The sequence below is a fragment of the Sphaerodactylus townsendi genome, linkage group LG01 (genome assembly GCF_021028975.2).
Source record: "Sphaerodactylus townsendi isolate TG3544 linkage group LG01, MPM_Stown_v2.3, whole genome shotgun sequence".
Classification (NCBI taxonomy): Eukaryota; Metazoa; Chordata; class Lepidosauria; order Squamata; family Sphaerodactylidae; genus Sphaerodactylus; species Sphaerodactylus townsendi.
In genome coordinates this window covers 189,735,089-189,753,953 of record NC_059425.1, presented here as the reverse complement: position 1 = coordinate 189,753,953, position 18,865 = coordinate 189,735,089, and the positions used below count along the sequence as shown (strand labels likewise).

The following is an 18,865-nucleotide window of genomic DNA, read 5'->3' as shown; positions in this document are numbered from 1 at the left end:
CTGCCCTCCCCTGCCCCTCCCCTCTGGGCAGAGGCATAGAGGGAAAATGGAGCCTGGTGCAAAATCTGAGGTTTGCGCCCCCCCCCTCCGGGCAGCCACTGTGATGCTGGAATCCACCCCCAAAAAGCATCACTTTCAATGGTGTTTAAAATAGAGAGTCCAAATTCTCCTTTTAAATCCACCTTAAAGGGAGAATCTGGGGTCCCTAGTTAAACAACATTGAAAGTGATGCTGTTTTGGGGTGGATTATCCCCCACCCTGAAACAGCATCACTTTCAATGTGGCGTAGTGGTTAAGAGCAGGTGCATTCTAATTGGAGGAACCGGGTTTGATTCCTTGCTCTGCCGCTTGAGCTGTGGAGGCTTATCTGGGGAATTCAGATTAGCCTGTGCACTCCCATACATGCCAGCTGGGTGACCTTGGGCTAGTCACAGCTTTCCGGAGCTCTCTCAGCCCCACCCACCTCGCAGGGTGTTTGTTGTGAGGGAGCAAGGGCAAGGAGATTGTAAGCCTCTTTGAGTCTCCTACAGGAGAGAAAGGAGGGATATAAATCCAAACTCTTCTTCTTCTTCTAAACTGAGGACCTCAGATTCTCCCTTTAAATCCATGCTGAAAGGGGTGGATTTAAAAGGAGAATCTGGGGAAATTTGGGGGGTGCCTGCTGTCAGGGGTGCAATTGTTAAGCTAGAAGCACCAAACTTTCAGGGTATCAATAAGAGACTCTCCTAATAATACATCCCAGGTTTGGTGAAGTTTGGTTCAGGGGGTCCAAAGTTATGGACCCTCAAAGATGTAGCCTTCATCTTCTATTTGCTCCCATTGAAAACAATGGAGGATGGGGCACTCCCTTTGGGAGTCCATAGCTTTGGACCCCCTGGACCAAACTTCACAAAACTTGGGTGGTATCAATAAGAAACTCTCCTAATAATATATGCCAGGTGTGGTGAAGTTTGGTTCAGGGGGCCCAAAGGTATGGACCCTCAAAGGTGTAGCCCCCATCTTCTATTAGCTCCCATTGGAAACAATGGAGGATGGGGCACCCCCTTTAGGAGTCCATAACTTTGGACCCCCTGAACCAAACCTTACCAAACCCGGGCAGTATCATCAGGAGAGTCCCCCAAACAATCCCTGAAAGTTTGGTGCTGCTATCCCAAATAATGCACCCCCTGCAGGCCAAAAACCGAAAAAGCACTAAAATGTTTTAAAAACCCACAAACAAGTGGGCGGAGCTTCGGACATGAATGGGGGGGTTTCAAACCCGAGAACCCCCCCCCCCTTACCTACGTCCATGCTGTCAGGTCCTAGGATTTGGCCTTGTAAAATCCAATTTCTGTAATGGGTTGCCATACAAGATAAATGATCACTAAGTAAACATAAAGGACTCCATATACTTTCTTCACAGGGCAACTATTACAGCCATCAGCTTTAGGTAACGTGCGAGAACTGTAGACTGAAACCAAGAGCTCCGCCCAGTGGGACCTGAGGCCACTTCCACACAGGAAAATTACAGTGGGTTGCAGTCGGGGTAAAGCAACCCATGTGGCCATCGGGCTGTTCGTATGCCTCTGTGCAGGCAGGGAATGGAGCCCACGGAGGCAATGCAGATGGCCAGTGCACCTTTGCACCGAGGTATGTTCCCCGCCTCCTCCGCTGCATAGCTCCGGGACCAGACAGGCATGGACCTGCACACCCGTGCTGCCGCCCCTGGATAGCTTTGCAGCAGAGAGGCAGCAGGGACTGGGGGGAAAGGGATGCAGTAACACCAAAGAATTGCTGATAGTGTGATTCATGGGGTGATAGTGGAAACATGGGGTGGACTCACATTAGGGGCGGGAACCATGTGGTTCCCCCCAATGAGTTTTATCCTGTTGTTACCCTGGGTTTGTTGGCTCATGTGGAAGGGACCTAAATCACACAGATAACAGCAGACTACTCTGTTGCATACATATATTCAAATATACCACATTGTTTAAAAATGATTGTTACAAGAATGATGTGGTTAACTGGGCATTTATAATTATTCAAAAATTATGCTGTTTAAGGCAACTCACAAAGAGGAACAATAAAATAAAAATCATACAAGAGCAACAGTGACAATATTAAAGCAAGTCTTCAAAAAAGTCAAAGCATGAGAACATAAAAAGACATTCAGCAGCCTAAATTAGCATTAATAAAACGGTCTGCAGACTAGAATCAGACAATAAAAAGGATGGAATGCCTTAAATTAGAAATCTGCAGAAAAAGAAATATTTTTTCCTGACACCTAAAGGAAAGTAAGGTAGGTGCCAGGCAAGTCTCAGTGGGAAGATGTTCTAAGGTGCCATCACTGAAAAGTCCAATCTCTGACAGACACCTGCCCTAGCTCTGCAAGCAGGGGCAAAGAATAGTCATTGGGCAGAATATCTGGACTGGTAGGATGTTATGGGAGGAGGTGGTCTTTCAAGTACATGTGCACTATTTTGTTAATTTGATTAATTTGTGGTCTCTAAGAGAGATGTTCCTATTTCTGCATTCTCCATCTTCCTCTCAGTCCCACTGCCAGACTGCATGTTTCTTCAAACAACTTTTCTTCTGCTGTTTTTGCTGCCACTACCAGCTGCTGCAGATGTCTTGCCATTTAGTCTTTCCAGCAAGACCCTTTTAGCCAAATAAAGTTTGTTGTGTTTCATGAACCCACCTTGTTGCTTTGGCTAAAGACCAGTGAGAATGGATATATTAAGGTTCTCAAATGCCCACTAATTGCAGGCAATTTCCCAGGGATTCCTGATGTGGGTCGCCAACACTTAGATGTTTGGTGGCTAGAAGCAGGTCATCATAAAGGATCATCACAAAGCAATCTTTGTCAGGCTGAAAGGAGGGGTCCCTTTCCTGGTCTGTTTCCAAATCCCTTTCCTGGTCTGTGACTGATAGCACTGACCCTTGTATTGTTTGCTCCTATGTGCATCATTTTGCATTTTGCTACATTGAACTGCATTTGCCATTTCTGAGCCCAATCACCTAATTTATTAAGGTCCGCTTGGATCTCCTCGCAATCCTTTGCGGTTCTCACCACCCTACATAATTTGGTATCATCTGCAAACTTGGCCACCACGCTACCCACCCCTACTTCCAGATCATTTATGAATAGGTTAAAGAGCACTGGTCCCAAAACAGATCCTTGGGGGACACCACTCCCTACATCTCTCCATTGTGAGAACTTCCCATTTATACCCACCCTTTGTTTCCTGTTCCTCAACCAGTTTTTAATCCATAGGAGGACGTCCCCTCTTATTCCTTCATTGCTGAGTTTTCTCAATAGTCTCTGGTGAGGAACTTTGTCAAAAGCCTTTTGGAAATCCAAGCAGACAATGTCCACTGGTTCCCCCTGATCCACATGCCTGTTTACGCCCTCAAAGAACTCTAGTAAGTTTGTAAGACAGGACTTGCCTCTGCAAAAGCCATGCTGACTCTTTCTCAGCAGGTCTTGCTTTTCTACATGTTTAATAATTTTATCTTTAATGATAGATTCTACTAATTTACCAGGAACAGATGTCAAACTGACTGGCCTGTAGTTTCCACGGTCCCCCCTAGACCCTTTCTTAAAGATTGGTGTGACATTGGTCATCTTCCAGTCTCCAGGGATGGAGGCAGATTTCAGGGATAAGTTGCATATTAAAGTGAGAACATCAGCAATTTCATGCTTGAGCTCTTTAAGAACTCTTGGATGAATGCAATCTGGGCCAGGGGATTTGGTAGCATTTAGTTTATCAATGGCTGCCAGAACTTCTTCCTTGTCTATCACTATCTTTGCTAGTTCCTCGGATTCACCTCCTAAGAAGCTTGGTTCAGGTGCAGGAATTTTCCTCACCTCCTCTTGGGTGAAGACAGATGCAAAGAATTCATTCAGCTTCTCTGCAATCTCCCTGTCATCTTTTAGCACACCCTTTGTTCCTTTGTCATCTAATCGGCCTACCGCTTCCCTAGCTGGCTTCCATCTTTTGATATACTTGAAGAACTGTTTGTTGCTGGTCTTGATGTTCGCAGCCATGCGTTTCTCATAATCCTTTTTTGCCTCCCTTACAACTAACTTGCTTCTCTTTTGCCACCATTTGTGTTCCCTCTCATATTCTTCATCAGTCAAACTGGACTTCCATTTTCTAAAAGACATTTTCTTTTTTCCTAATAATTTCCTCAACCTCCCTTGTTAACCATGGTGGCTTTCTTTTGGACTGGGCGCTGCCTTTCCTAACCTGCGGAACACATTCCAGCTGAGCTTTTAAGATTGTGTTTTTAAATAACCTCCAAGCATCTTGGACAGTTTTGACTCTCTTGATTTTCTCTTTCAGCTTCCTGCGCACTATCCCCCTCATCTTTGAGAAATTCCCCTTTCAGAAGGCAAATGTAACTACATTAGTAGTTGTCACTTGTTCGCATGCAGAGATACTGAATCTGACAGCGTTGTGGTCGCTGTTCCCTATTGGCTCAACAACACTGACTTCCCGCACCAGGTCCTGGGTCCCACATAGAATTAGATCTAGGATCACCTCTCCCCTGGTTGGTTCTACAACCATCTGCTCTAAGCCACAGTCATTTAGCATATCCAGGAATGTTCTCTCCTTACTATGACCTGAACATGCATTTTTCCAGTTTATATGGGGATAGTTAAAATCGCCCATTACCACGACATTTTTGCTTTTGTTGGCCTCTCTAATTTCCTTTTCCATCTCAGAATCCTCTTGTGCACTTTGGTCAGGGGGACGATAATATATTCCTAATGTTAAACTATGCTTCACCCCTGGTATTGATATCCACAGTGCTTCTGTAGAGGAATCAGCTCCCCTTGCATTGTCTATTTTATGTGACACTATGCTCTCTTTGATGTAGAGGGCTTATGATGTAGAGGGCTTATATTACTTATGATTACCATTTTTATACAGAACTACTATTTTCTTTTTTTATGAGCATCTGATAAACTCCCCCCACGGGATTTTAGACTTCTCCATTGGAAGGGCTGTGTATATGCTGATCTGAACTCCTTGGAGGCATGGCAAAAGTGCCAACTTCAGGTTAGGAAATCCCAGGAGATTTGGAGGAGGAGTCTGAGGATGGCAGGGTTGGGGATGGGAGGGACTTCAATGGGGTCCACCTTCCAAAGCGGCCATTTTCTCCAGGTTAACTGACCTCTGTCATCTGAACATCAGTTGTAATCCCAGAAGATCTCCAAGCTACCACCTGGAGGTGAAGGTACCTCAACATGCTAACAAGTCCTCTTTCTAAAGTTAACATTTTATCCAGGAAAACTGATGTCTGTCATCTGGAGATCAGTTCTGGATGCTCTGCAGTAACCACCTGGAATTTGGCAAGCCTAAATAAGACAATAATGTTATTATATAGGCAGAATCTGTCATGGATAAGATCCATTAGGCTGTGCTTTCAACATATCTTTTTGTCCCTGCTCTTCACAGTGTGCCCGTTACGACAATGCATTTGCTGCAGAAATACTAATTGAGAGAGGAGTTAATGTCAATCATCAGGATGAGGATTTTTGGACTCCACTGCATGTAGCTTGTGCAAGTGATAACCCTGACATTGTTCTCCTCTTGTTGCTGGTAAGTAACACATAAAAATGGACACCTGAAATGGGATTTTTTTGAATAAAAGTGGTTAATGGGCCTTGAATCGTATAAGTGTGTTAACAGAGGAATTCACCAGCCATGTTGCTTTGCTTTCACGCCACAGTGTACCTTGGAACAGCAGTTGCTGGGGGCCTCCATCAACTGTTCATGGCCTTCCCAGAGACATCTGCAGCATTGTGGGAAAGTGGATACTGGCCTTTGGTCTGATCCAGAAGGGATAGTTTTATGTTCTTGTGCTCTGTTTTTACAGACAAATGCAGTTTCTATAAGTCCTCACAACAACATAAAGGTTGTAGCAACAAATGCACATCATTCAGTGAGATTTGGAATGTATGTGTATTTGTTTTCTTAACATTTTAGTGTTTTACATTTATTTTCCAAGTGGTTTTTCATGTTTGGTACATGTGAAAAAGTAAATAAATGGTTTAAAAAGCCCACCCAAACTGCAATGGTGGTTGAAAATCTGCTCTGCTTGGTAGGCCCACAGCGTAAATTAAGGAGCATACTTGGCTCTCTCCTGCCTTATGCAATTTAGTGGCAGTTCTGTACCTGGAGAAGTGCTGTTTCCAGCCAGATCATCCAGCAGGCTGATTGAAGTCAAAGTCTGGTACTGGGTCTGGTACTCCAGTCAGTAATAAGACTCAGGGTAGATTCAAGAGCTTTGTTCAGAACCGTGTCAGCCCAATGGCCAGATAGCCGAAACTGAGGTTTGGCTCTCTGGCCCCCAGTATATACCTGTAAGTTACAGTTTGACTCATTCCAGAACCCCCCTCCCTCACATTCCCATAATATCAGCATGAGAAAGGACAGTGAGAAAGAGACATTGTTTTCGGGACAGGCTACTCCTTCAGGAAGGCAGATAAGAGTAGCCATTAAGCACTATTGCTAGTTTCATTGCAAGCAAATGAAAAAGGCCCCATGGCCTTGGGCACTGATAATAGTTGGGCCATCTGCTCCCAGGCTGTGTACATGCGAGTTGCCAGGCCAAGTATGGGGCAGGCTTGACACAAAGCCTACTTGTGGGGAAAACTTGGCCATTTTCTGCTATCTGTTCCCTACGCTCTGTCTCAAGCCTCAAAGAGAAAAAAAAATTACAGACCTTTGCAAAAGCTATAGAGATAAATGGAGTTCAAACTTCTGAGCCCATCTCATGATGGATGGTACAGCAACATAAATAATAAAATAATAAAAAAAATAAAAAAAATTGGTAGGACAACTGTAGTGGCTTAAACAAGTTTATTTACAGTTAACAAAAAGAACACCAGAACAGTTAACAGCTAGTCACAAGCTCTCAGTCTTAACTCTCTCTGGTCTCAGTTCCAAATGCTTTTCCTGGGTGTCTTAACTCTGCCACTCATATCTAAGTCTTAAAGGCACACATCACCACAGGGTTCAACTGCAATACATCCCCCTGTTAGAAATGTGGGTTCAAGACCCCAAAAACAATGGACCAATTTGGTGAAGCAGGTAACAAAGCTTTTATTGGTTTACGGTCTTGCAAGCCCAGGTGTCCACCCAGTGGTAGACACTCCCTTTGTTTTACAACAGCTTATATTCCTTTTTCAGGACCACCCAGTCCCTCCCTCACTTCTCCATTGGCTGGGAGATGAGAGGGCCACAGCCTATTACAATTCATCTAGGCATACCATGTCATATACCATGTGATATCTCCTTCAATTACATACATCCCTCAGTTGGCATTACCTGCACTTAATTTCTCTTTATTTGTATCGATCAACCTTCATATATCTAGTTCTCTCCAGTTGTCAACCCTTTCAGTTAATGTCTTCTTGGTATGTCCATTCTGTTAGATAAGAAATTATTTATTTCACTCTCCTATCACCCCTGCCACGTCTTTGGTTCCACTAAGTCTGGTTTATCTCACCCATCTTACTGTGAAGACACCATCTTATTTCAAACACCCCTTACCAGGTCTAAGGGACCTTCTATAAACAGGTATCTCTTAGCACAGGAATGTTTCTATAGCCCCCTTTGCTCTGAGGCCCACACAGACTTTAACTGTTGAATTCAGGCTTCAAGACCTTAAAGTGTTTCTTTATACTTAGGTTAACATATAAGATATAAAGTGTGTCCAGGACAATAAAAGTGTGTCCAGGACAAACAGTTATTTCTGCTCCTTTAGCTTATATACCTAGTTAGCCAGAAGCCTAGAAAGCCTAATCAGATTTAAATTTAGGATTTTGTGAGCTATTCTTCCTGCTGGACATCTGATTAGGTAGGATTTCTGCCAAGAGCTACATTACTTGTATCACTGAGAGAATGACATTTTCTTTTAACCATATTAGAAGCTCATATTCAACATAGAATGTTCAATGTTTATAACATTGTATTGTGTTGTGGTTATACATACATACATTGGATGTGGGTGATTAACATATTCTTTAAGTTCCATTATTAACTAAAATATAAAGCATTCAAATATAAAAGCATGATTATAAAACTGTTGCGTTGTCCTGCTATTCCCCCCTAACCATTGACCTCTTCTCATTTATTTTAGACATTGACCTCTTCTCATTTATTTTAGACATATGAAAATACCTAAGTCAGATGGTGTTTGATATATATATTGATACTAATTCCATAGTTGGGAGTACCAGGCGCCAGTCTGCTTTTCTACGCAGCAGTGGCGTAGAAGGTTAAGAGCTCGTGTGTCTAATCTGGAGGAACAGGGTTTGATTCCCCGCTCTGCCGCCTGAGCTATGGAGGCTTATCTGGGGAATTCAGATTAGCCCGTGCACCCCCACACACGCCAGCTGGGTGACCTTGGGCTAGTCACAGCTTCTTGGAGCTCTCTCAGCCCCACCCACCTCACAGGGGGTTTGTTGTGAGGGGGGAAGGGCAAGGAGATTGTCAGCCCCTTTGAGTCTCCTGCAGGAGAGAAAGGGGGGATATAAATCCAAACTCTTCTTCTTCTTCCCTTTGCATTCCCATAACCTGTCTGACCCTAGAGCCATATTTTTTCCTTTGTTGATGAGCCATACTGCTACATCTCTAAAGTGCATTAGCAGTGTGTGTGTGTGTGTGTGTGTGTGTGTGTGTGTGTGTGTGTGTGTGTGTGTGTGTGTGTGTGTGTGTGTGTGTGTGTGTGTGTGTGTGTGTGTGTGTGTGTGTGTGTGGCCCTTTCCGGGGGTGCATCGGCATAAACAATGCCGATGCACCCCCCGGGACCGTTCTCATGGACGGTCCCAGGAGGGCAACAGGCGGTGGCGCAGCCTTCGCATAGGCTGCGCTGTCGCCAAATGCCTACCTTGTCGCCAGGCTTCCAGCTCATCGCAGAAGCCAGGGGACACGCCCCCGCAGCCTGGAGCGACAGCTCTGGAGTCGTAGGCCAGGGGGGCGTGTCCCCTGGCCTCTGCAACGCCAGAAGCCAGGAGAAAAGGTAGGCGTTCGGGAAAGGGGGGGAAATGGCGCCTTCCAGCCACTGCCGTGCCAACGGCAGCAGTTGGAAGCCGCTGTTTCCGAAACACCTCCCTGAGCAAGGTTTGGAAACAGCGGCTTCGTGCCGCTCAGGGGTTGCGAGGCCGCCGCTGCTGTCATGCGAACCCCTCCCCAGGGACGCTATTCTTAGCATCCCTGGGATGCTGTATTCTGCCTGTGTGGAAACAGCCTATGTGTGTGTGTTTGTGTGTGTGTGTATGTATTAGAAAATCTTCTAGTATTCAGATATAGAAACTTTATATGAACTTTATAAAGCTAGATTATACTATTAGAGGTGTATTCAGTGTTTTACATTCTTTGCAACTTCTAAATTCTATATTTGTGCATTAAATAGGTTTATGTGTAAAGACAATTCAATCTAGGTTATAAAAGCAACCATTTTTCCCATGCATTCTTATGTATATAAAAGTAACACTTCTTGGTATATGTAAAAGCAACATTTTACCACTTCTTACACACCCAACCTACCATGCATGTATGAACAAAACAGGATTTTGCAGTTCAGGTAACCTTTGCATGCTTTCTGGAAATGCACTCATAGGGTAGAATGGACAGAGTACTAGATAGATATTGAACAATTTTCTGTTGCTTCAGTGATTATTGATTAAAATAGGCAATATGAAACATCATTTATTTAATAACAAACAATAGCTTTTCACCAAACCCATGTTTTATTTCATTTCATTTATTCTACTTGCAGGCTCAGGGCAGGCTCAGGGCAGGGCAGTACAACACACTTACCAAAAAAGTATATATCGCAGTTTAAGACAATTAAAAATCCAGATGGTGACTAAAATTCAACGATAAATACCATAAAATTCCTGATTATCAATAATATACAAAGAATACAAAGAAGGAGGGGAAGAAAGTATAGAAGAGGAGGGAGACCATTTAGATGGAAATGAACTGTTGCTGCCTCAACTCTATGCCTGCTGCTCTAGCTCTGTCCTGGAGGCCCTGAGACATTGCATCCAGTCCTGCAGGCTCCAGTTCTCACTAGGCAGAGCATCCCACCAGGTTGGAGCCAGAGCAGAGAGTGCCCGGACCCTGGTCGAGGACAGCCGGACATCTTTTAGGCCAGGGACCACCAGCAGAGTATTATTTGCAGAACACAACACATACTGGGAGAGAAGATCCTGAGTATAAGACCTCTTGGATATACTTGAATTTTTGATCAACCCTAGCAATGCAATCCCATGAAGAGTTATTCCACTCTAAACCATCCATAATTAATGGACAGACTGAGTAACTCTTCATAGGATTGCACCATTGGTCTGGGAACCACCTGAGAACAGTATAAGAGTAAACGCCAGGGATAAGAGTAAACGCCAGGGGATAAGAGTAAACGCCAGGTACTAGTCCATGGCGTAAAGAATTACTGTATATACTCAAGTATAAGTCAACCCGAATATAAGTCGAGGCACCTAATTTTACCACAAAAAACTGGGAAAACTTATTGACTCGAGTATAAGTTTAGGGTGGGAAATGCAGCAGCTAATGGTAAATTTCAAAAATAAAAATAGATATCAATAAAATTGCATTAATTGAGGCAACAGTAGGTTAAATGTTTTTGAATATTTATTTTAAAGAAAAACAGTAAGCTCTGTAAGTGGAAAAGAGGGTCAACAAGAACAATAACTTTAAAGGTACAAAAACCTTAGCAACCAAGCTAAAACACAAGAGTTGAAATCCTTCAAAACTGGATTCCTCCTCCTCATCTGTATGTCCAAATGTAACCCAACTTAGATTTTAAGAGAGCAATATTATCAGAAATGGAAAAGGAGTTCAAGTCTTTGACAGTGTGATCTTACCTTGTGACCCTTAACATTCACCAGACTGACAACCAAAGAAACTTTAAATCTGTTTTCTGTTTCATTGTTTATCTGTTTTCTTTTTCATTGTTTATTAATCTCAACAATTAATACGAACATTCTCATACCTGAAATACAGGCCTCTTAACCATTCTGAGGAAATGGAGCCTTTCCTTCCTTATATGGAAAATCTGAGCTCTTTAGCTCCCCCTAATGGACCCTGAGTTACACAAACAGAGCTTAGCACATACAGTTACTGTATATACTTGAGTGTAAGACCCAAATATAAGTTGAGGGGAGCTTTTTCAGCATTAAAAATGTGCTGAAAAAGTTGACTTATACACGAGTATATACGGTAAATAGATGAACCATGGTTGCTGAAGGTGTCTGGCTGTTTAATGGATGGTATGGAGGGTTACTAAAAGGGAGAAATAAGGGACTAAAACCATTTTGGAAATATATGTTTGATGTACAAATTTTCAGAAATAATTTGCTTTCACAATTTATGATCCTTACTGCTGCTAAAGGTTAATTCTTGTTGTTAATGATGATGCTGATGATGATGCTGATGATGTTAGAACATGTGTAAGAAGCTGATGTAGCAATAGAAATTAAATTTCCAGATAGCATATTGACTCTCAGGCTATCATCTCAAGTCAGAAAATCAAAAGGAATAAATTCCAATGAGAGTGGTTTCACTAATACAGCCTAGGGGTGATGGGGCTTCCATAGAGTGGATTTCCTTGCATTTTCCCTAACCCCTACCCCCCATACCATTGGGGACTTTTTCAGAGTTTAAACATTTCATATTCAAATATTATTATAACATTAGAATAAACTTTTTATCATGTTCTCTGAATTTTTAGCTTGCCTTTAAAAATAAGTAAATCTCTAGCCACTTCCTTTGTGGAGATACAAGGGGAAAGGTAGTGCATTGTGTTTAAAAAGAGACATGTTTGTATTCCTTGTTCTCTCTGGTGTGTGGAAAGTGCTGTTAGTAGCTGTTAAGGAAGAAAAGATCATTTAGTCAAAACACATTTACTGTCTATCTCAGGGAAGAGAAGAAATGTGTAGGAGACATTGGTAAATTGGTAAATGCCATCGGAAGCCGCCCTGAGCCCTTTGGGGGTAGGGCGAGATATAGGTAAATATAAAAATAAATAAAAATAAAAGTTCGTCTTTGAGGCATGAGATTCCCCCGTCCTTGCTGACATGGTCCTTGCATCACCAGATGAATCGAACAAGTGAAGACTCTTTTGGGGTGTTTGTTCTAGAGTCCTAAGCTGGGGCACCTGTCGGGGTTCTGAAAATCAATGTTAGCAAAATGCTTTTCTGAAACTTGTTTCCAGCCAGGGTCTGTTTTGTACTAAATGACTTTTAAGATGGGAATGGGCAGTCATTTTATTCTCTTCCATTTCTTTTGTGGGAGTGGTTGAACATAACCACTTTAATTCGCAGCTAGCATCACTTCCGCAACCTCTTGCCCAGCTCGGTTATTTAGGAGAGTTTGACAACTGATGACCTTAAATCAGGGGTCTTCAAACTATGCCCCCCCAGATGTTCATGAACTACAATTCCCATCAGCCCTGCTACTTGGCCATGCTGGCAGGGGCTGATGGGAATTGTAGTCCATGAACATCTGGAGGGCTATAGTTTGAAGACCCCTGCCTTAAATGAATGGTTCCAAATGAAGATGCAGTCCTTAGGTGTTAGGCATTTGTGAGCTTTTTTGCAGATAAAGTCTTATCACTCCTCCAATTTGGAAACAGCCAGCAGACTAGTGGCCCCTTGGCTGTCTTCAGGTCCTGTTTTGGACCACTTCAATCAGCTCTCTCAGGGTGAAGTGGACAGAGTTGTACAGCTTCTCAGACCCATATGCCCACCTTGGCTTGTGAAAGCCAGTGGGGATGAGGTCCAGATTCCCATAGAGGATATTGTTGAATATCTATATGTGCCCTCTTGCCAGATTGATACGGATGTTTGGGCTAGCATGTCCTCAGTATTCCAATGACACCCAGCTGAATCTGCTGATGGACAGTCATTTGGACTCTGCAGCAAGTGTTTGGAGGCTGTGGTGGGCTGCTTTAAACAGAGCCCACTGAAGCTAAATCCAGGGAAGACATCTGTCCTGTGGCTGGGACTGGAAGAGTTGGGGCAGGGTTGCCAATTGCCTACTCTAGAAAGTGTGCAGCTGACTAGTGCACAAACTGCAAAGAGTTTAGGCATGCTCCTTGATGCCTCGTTATCAGTGCAGGCTCAAGTGACATAGGTAGCTTGCCTGGCTTTTCTCCTCCTCTGTCAGGTGAGGCAATTGCACACTATATATCCCAGACCAATCTAGCCAAAGTGATCCATGCAGTGGTGACCCCTAGGTTTGAGTACAGCATCTCTCTTTATGTAGGCTGCATCCCACAAAGATGGTTACGATCAGCAAATAAAAATCTGGTGATCTCTGGCCGGAGAGATCCTGTTGGACTCAACCAGGGCCAGGGCTTTTTTGGTCCTGGCCGCTATCTGGCAAAATGCTGTGTCTGGAGAGACCAGGGCCCTGCGAAATCTACTGCAGTACCACAGGATATTGCTGGCCAGGCAGGAACTGTTCTACGAAGCGTGTGACTGAGGCAGCTGCAGTGTGCCCTCCCACGGCCCCTCCCACTATCTTTTCTCCTTTCTTTCCACCTTTTTCTTTTGTTCTCCTTCCTGTGATCTCCCCTCCCCCCTCTTCCCTCCTTCCCTTCCCTCTTCTCTTCTGGTTAGTAGTATTAACTCCCATTATTGAGATAAAGGGATAGATGTTTTCTGCAGATAGGATTTCTGCCTGAGACAAACAGGAGACAGCTCCTAAACTGCAAATTTAAACTTCAAAACCTTTTAATACTGTATTTCTATTATTTTACTGTGATATTATTGTGCTATTGTATATTGCATTAAGAAGGCTAGAAACTGCTCTGAGCCGAGAATGGAAAGTGTATAAATCACAATCATTGTTGGGACTGGAACCCTGTCTGAGGGAATGTAATGAAAGGCTAAGTACTGCTTCTCTGTTGATGTACCAAAATGCATCCAAGTTTCACCTTATGCTTGAGGAGTTTACACCAGTGGAATGTTAAACAGAACAGACCTTGAAGATGTACCAGTATCAGGGAATTGGTTGGGGTGCCTTAGTCCTCCTACTAGATTAGTTGGACTAGTGTTAGGTGCAGACCAAAATTAAGAACAAGTGGTTTTGTGTTCTTCTTTCTCTTTGTCCACCCAGCTGGTGCAAATTGGTTGTATTGTTGCAGGAAGAAGGTGCCTGTAGGCCTGGACCACCAAGTTCCAGTCTGGTTCTTCTACAGTGTCTGAATAAAAGGGCCACACAATCAGATTGTACATTGGAAGCACTGGATTCTCCATGACATGTGAACCTGCAGTTGTTGCATCTGCTACCCTGTTTCCCCAAAAATAAGACATCCCCTGAGAATAAGATGTAGTAGAGGTTTTGCTGAAGGGCTAAATATAAAGCATCCCCTGAAAGTAAGACATAGCAAAGTTTTTGTTTGGAAGCATGCCCGTCAAACAGAACACCAGAGCATGCAGCTGTGGAGCGGAAAAATAAGACATCCCTTGAAAACAAGATATAGCGCATCTTTGGGAGCAAAAATTAATATAAGACACTGTCTTATTTTCCGGGAAACACGGTATTGGGTACTTCTAACTTGGTACAGAGGCACACACCCCCTTGTTTTTTGCTTGTAGGCTGGAGCTAATGTGCTGCTGCAGGACGTGAATGGCAACGTTGCCCTTGACTATGCAATGGAAGGGACTAAATCCAGTTGTATCCTCCTGGCATGCCTGGAAGAAAACGGTAGGCCGTGACCATTTATGACACATCTAATTTCCCATTATTGTGTTCAGTGGTGTGGGAAAAGAGCCAAACAGCAGAGCTCTGTATTTTGTTGGTCTCTAACATGCCTCCTAGGGTTTCCAGGTCTCCCTGGTCACCAGAGGAGGACAAGGGTCACAGAGGAATTTTGCACTCAATTTGAAGGGAGTCCTAGCCAAACAGTAATAATATGCAGAGTCATCCTTTGTTCTAATGGCAACAACAACAACAACAACACTAGGGCAACCCTTGAGACATCTTCAAACTGACAAAATCAACATCTGTCTGATTCCAAAGGCAGCCCTATTGGAATCCACATGAATACCACACCGATACATTACACATCCTAGGCCTCTGGGTGTGGCTCGAGTTGTAATGAAAGGCCAACAACCAGCTAAAGATCTGGCAGCTCTGATAGTAAATTAAATTAAATTATTATTATTGTTTTATATCACAGCTGCCAATTCTTTTGCGGGTTGTTGGCCTTTCATTACAATTCGAGTCGAATCGAATACCTTTAATGGCATATAAATATATTGTCGAAGGCTTTCACAGCCAGATTCAACTGGTTCTGGAGGGTTTTCTGGGCTGTGTGGCCGTGGTCTGGTGGATTTTGTTCCTAACGTTTCGCCTGCTTCTGTGGCTGGCATCTTCAGAGGTGTATCACAAAGAAAAGTGAGAAACAGACTTTTCTCTGTGATACACCTCTGAAGATGCCAGCCACAGATGCAGGCGAAACGTTAGGAACAAAATCCACCAGACTATGGCCACACAGCCCGGAAAACCCTCCAGAACCAGCATATAAATAGTTCAACATCAACATCACAAGGTAACAACAGCTTTTACAACTTCGGATGAGTTAAAATAACACCATTAAAAAATTTAGCCACTGCTTCCAACAACTCGTAGGTGTGACTATTTAAAAGATATATAACCTTCTGGTTACCTGTAATGCCTTCACTTCCATGCAGGAAGGGGATTATGTGCTTCTTCCTATCAATCTCATAAAAAAGACAATTCAACAGCATATGAGATACTGTTTCCACAGAACCCATGCCACACGGGCATTTCCTGTCTTTATGTGGGATTCCAAGGTGGCGTCCAAGGCTAAAGGAAGAAGGCAGGGCATTACACCTAGCTAAGGTGATTGCTCTACGCCACCGGGCCTCAACCAGGAGATAAAGGTACCGGGCTACAGTTAACCTATCCAAGGGTATTCCCATGGAGATCGGGGAAGAAGTTTTATTAGCTTCCTCTAGCATCTGTTGAAACTTTCTGTTAAAAAGTCTCTTCTTGATAGCCCCATAGACCTCCTCTCTGTTAACATTAGCAGGTCCTCCAAGGAAATGCCCAACTCATTACATTTGGCTTCGATTTTAACCCACCACTGGGTTGTGTGGAGGATGGTGAGTCCCTAGGATGTATAGTCCAGTTCATCCCGATTAAAACAAATCCTGACCCCAAACTTGAATGTATAGCACCAGGCCAGAGTTTCCAGCCAATGCTGGTGTGTTTCTAAGCACAGGGCCGCATAGGGGATAGAATGGGGCAAGCCGAGGATTTTACACAGAATGTGCGACTGGACCCTTTCAACCTCTCTGCTCCGTGCCCCTATCCAGATGGGGATCCCATAAAGGATTTGTTGACTCACTTTGGCATTAAATGCTCTCAACTCTGCAGGGATGTATCCTTGGCCTTTCCCATAGAGGAAACATATAATGACTGAGGTGCTTAATTTAGCGGCGGAGATGACCCAATTCTTATGCAGTGTCCAGGAGGCCCTATGGTGATAGGGGTAGGGAACCTGCGGCTCGAGAGCCGCATGCGGCTCTTCTGCCCTTGCACTGCGGCTCCACGAGCCGAGCTGCCAGCTTCATCCTTGCCTGCCCTGCAGGCAGCAGGGCGGGCGCACCAACTGCCTGCGGACGGCTGGGCCGCGCCGCAGGCTTCCCCTCTCACCAGACCCGTTGGAGTGGGGTGGGCACTTTCCTGGCGGACGGCGAGGCCAAGCCGCTGGCCCCATCCTTGCCCGCCCTGCAGGCAGCAGGGCGGACGCATCCATGCTCTTCTCAGAATGAGTGGAGTAAAAGGTAAAAAAAACCCAAAATATACAGTATTATCTTTATTTTAAATGTCAAAAATCATTTGCGGCTCCAAGTGTTTTCTTTTCCCATGGAAAACGGGGCCAAATGGCTCTTTGAGTGTTAAAGGTTCCCTACCCCTGCTCTAGGTATTTATACGACTGCACCTGCTCGAAGCTACTGTGGGCTATCCGCCAATTGGTGGCTTTCCATTTATGGGTAAATACCACAATTTTGGATTTTTCTAGGTTAAGCTGCAAATCATTGAGTGTGCAATATTCAATACAACACTCTCCTTAGTCTGACTCTTGAGCATGAAAGTACAGCTGCATCATCAGCAAACAGAAGCAGGGGGATGGAAGTTGAGTCCAGAGTTGGGCTATGTACTTGGGCCTCACTTAGTGTGGAAGCTAGATCATTAATAAAGAGCTTGAAGAGTGTAGGAGCCAATACGCAACCTTGTTTCACCCCTTTAGTAACTTGAATTTTTGGGGTTAACAATCCCTCCATGTTGCATCTCACGTGGCAATAGGTGTTTGTGTGCAGGATCTTAATTCAAGCAACCTTGGCTCTACACCTTGGCTACTGAGTTTCTTCCAGAGAATATCTCTATTAACAGAATCAAATGCGCCACGGAGATCAATAAAGGCTGCATACAAGGGGCTCTTTTTCCTCTTATATTTGGTTATCAAGCAACTTAACACCAGGCAGTGGTAGAGGGTTGACTTACCCCTTTGGAATCCAATTTGTTCCTTCCTTATGACATTTTTATCGATAATCCAATCAGTTAATTTCCCAAGGAGGTATTTGGCATAAAGTTTGCCCAAGACTGAGAAGACTGATTGGTCTATAATTAGAAGGACTGGCAGGGTCACCCTTCTTATAGATAAGGATGATAATTGAGTCGCTCCACACAGCAGGAATTATGCCTGTTTGGTTAACCATATTAAACAATTGTACCAATATAGGGGACCACCATTCCCTAAATACTATAAACAACTCTGGTAGAAGAGTGTCAGGACCAACAGCTTTTCCTCGTTTTGGCTTATAAGTTTTCCAATCTCAAGCGAGGACACAGGGGACCAGGGGTTGTCAGGAGGTAGAACATGAGCCAGGGTGGAATGAGGTTTCTGGCACTCCTCCATTGTTTCCAAAAAAACCTCATACCATTGCATTCTTGAGATACTAGAAGGAAGAATGCTGCTATCTCTAAGCCCACCAGTGACTATTTTCCAGAATCTTCTAGTCATTGTCCTGTATTGATTGAAACAAGGAATTCCAACAATGATCAATTGCCTCTTGTTGATTAGTCCGTAGTTGCAATGCTAATTGAGTTTTTAATGTAAAATAAAATTCGGGCAGGCTATCCCATTTTTGGACTTTATAGTTTTTGTAAATTTCCTGCAGTGCATGTTTTATGGCCATACTCCTAGAGCAGAATTCCAACCTGCATGGAGATTTATTGGGCGAGGATACAATCTTGTGTTGGGACTGTTGGATTAAATCCTTGATTTTTTTGGTGATGTCATCAAGTTTTAAAACTATCTCATCCGGGAATGGAGCACTTAGCATATCCAACCTCAGTTCCTTCAGTTCTTGGGAGCTGAGAAGCTGTGTAATTTTACACTCCAACGCCTCAGACCATCTAACTCTAGGAAGTAAGTGATTTGGCGAACTCACTTCAACTATCGGCTGGGGATGGGGATGGGGAGGAGTTTTATGTTTTAATATAACTGAAAGAAGAGATGATCACTTAAATGGTGGAACAATACCTGGAAATCATCTACATATTCAAAAAGGTTGGGAGATATTAAAATATAATCAATATCACTTCTCCTCTTCCTAATTGCAAAGGTAACCTCTCCAGAGCTACTAAATTGGGTAAGTCCATTTAATATACATAGATTGATCTGTATGGCAAAAGAAATCAGCTCTTTCCCAGCTATATTTGAGTTATTATCTTTAGAGAACCTAGGAAGAGTGAAGAACCAGGGAAAGGTATCAAGTTCAAACCCCAAAGATGTAACCATGGAG

The 18,865-nt window shown here is 43.6% G+C and overlaps 1 protein-coding gene across 7 annotated transcripts in view; it reads left to right on the top strand.

Annotated features, from left to right (window-relative positions):
- Positions 1-18,865, top strand: part of MYO16 (myosin XVI) — a 183,567-nt gene that overhangs the window by 13,583 nt on the left and 151,119 nt on the right. For 6 of the 7 annotated variants that reach the window (XM_048501914.1, XM_048501905.1, XM_048501895.1 and 3 more), the window contains exons 4-5: positions 5,445-5,588; positions 14,624-14,732. In XM_048501914.1, the coding sequence (XP_048357871.1) occupies positions 5,445-5,588; positions 14,624-14,732 (253 nt within the window). Of the gene's footprint in view, positions 1-1,238; positions 1,630-5,444; positions 5,589-14,623; positions 14,733-18,865 lie in introns of those variants that run through there. The other variant, XM_048501922.1, reaches the window with a different exon arrangement.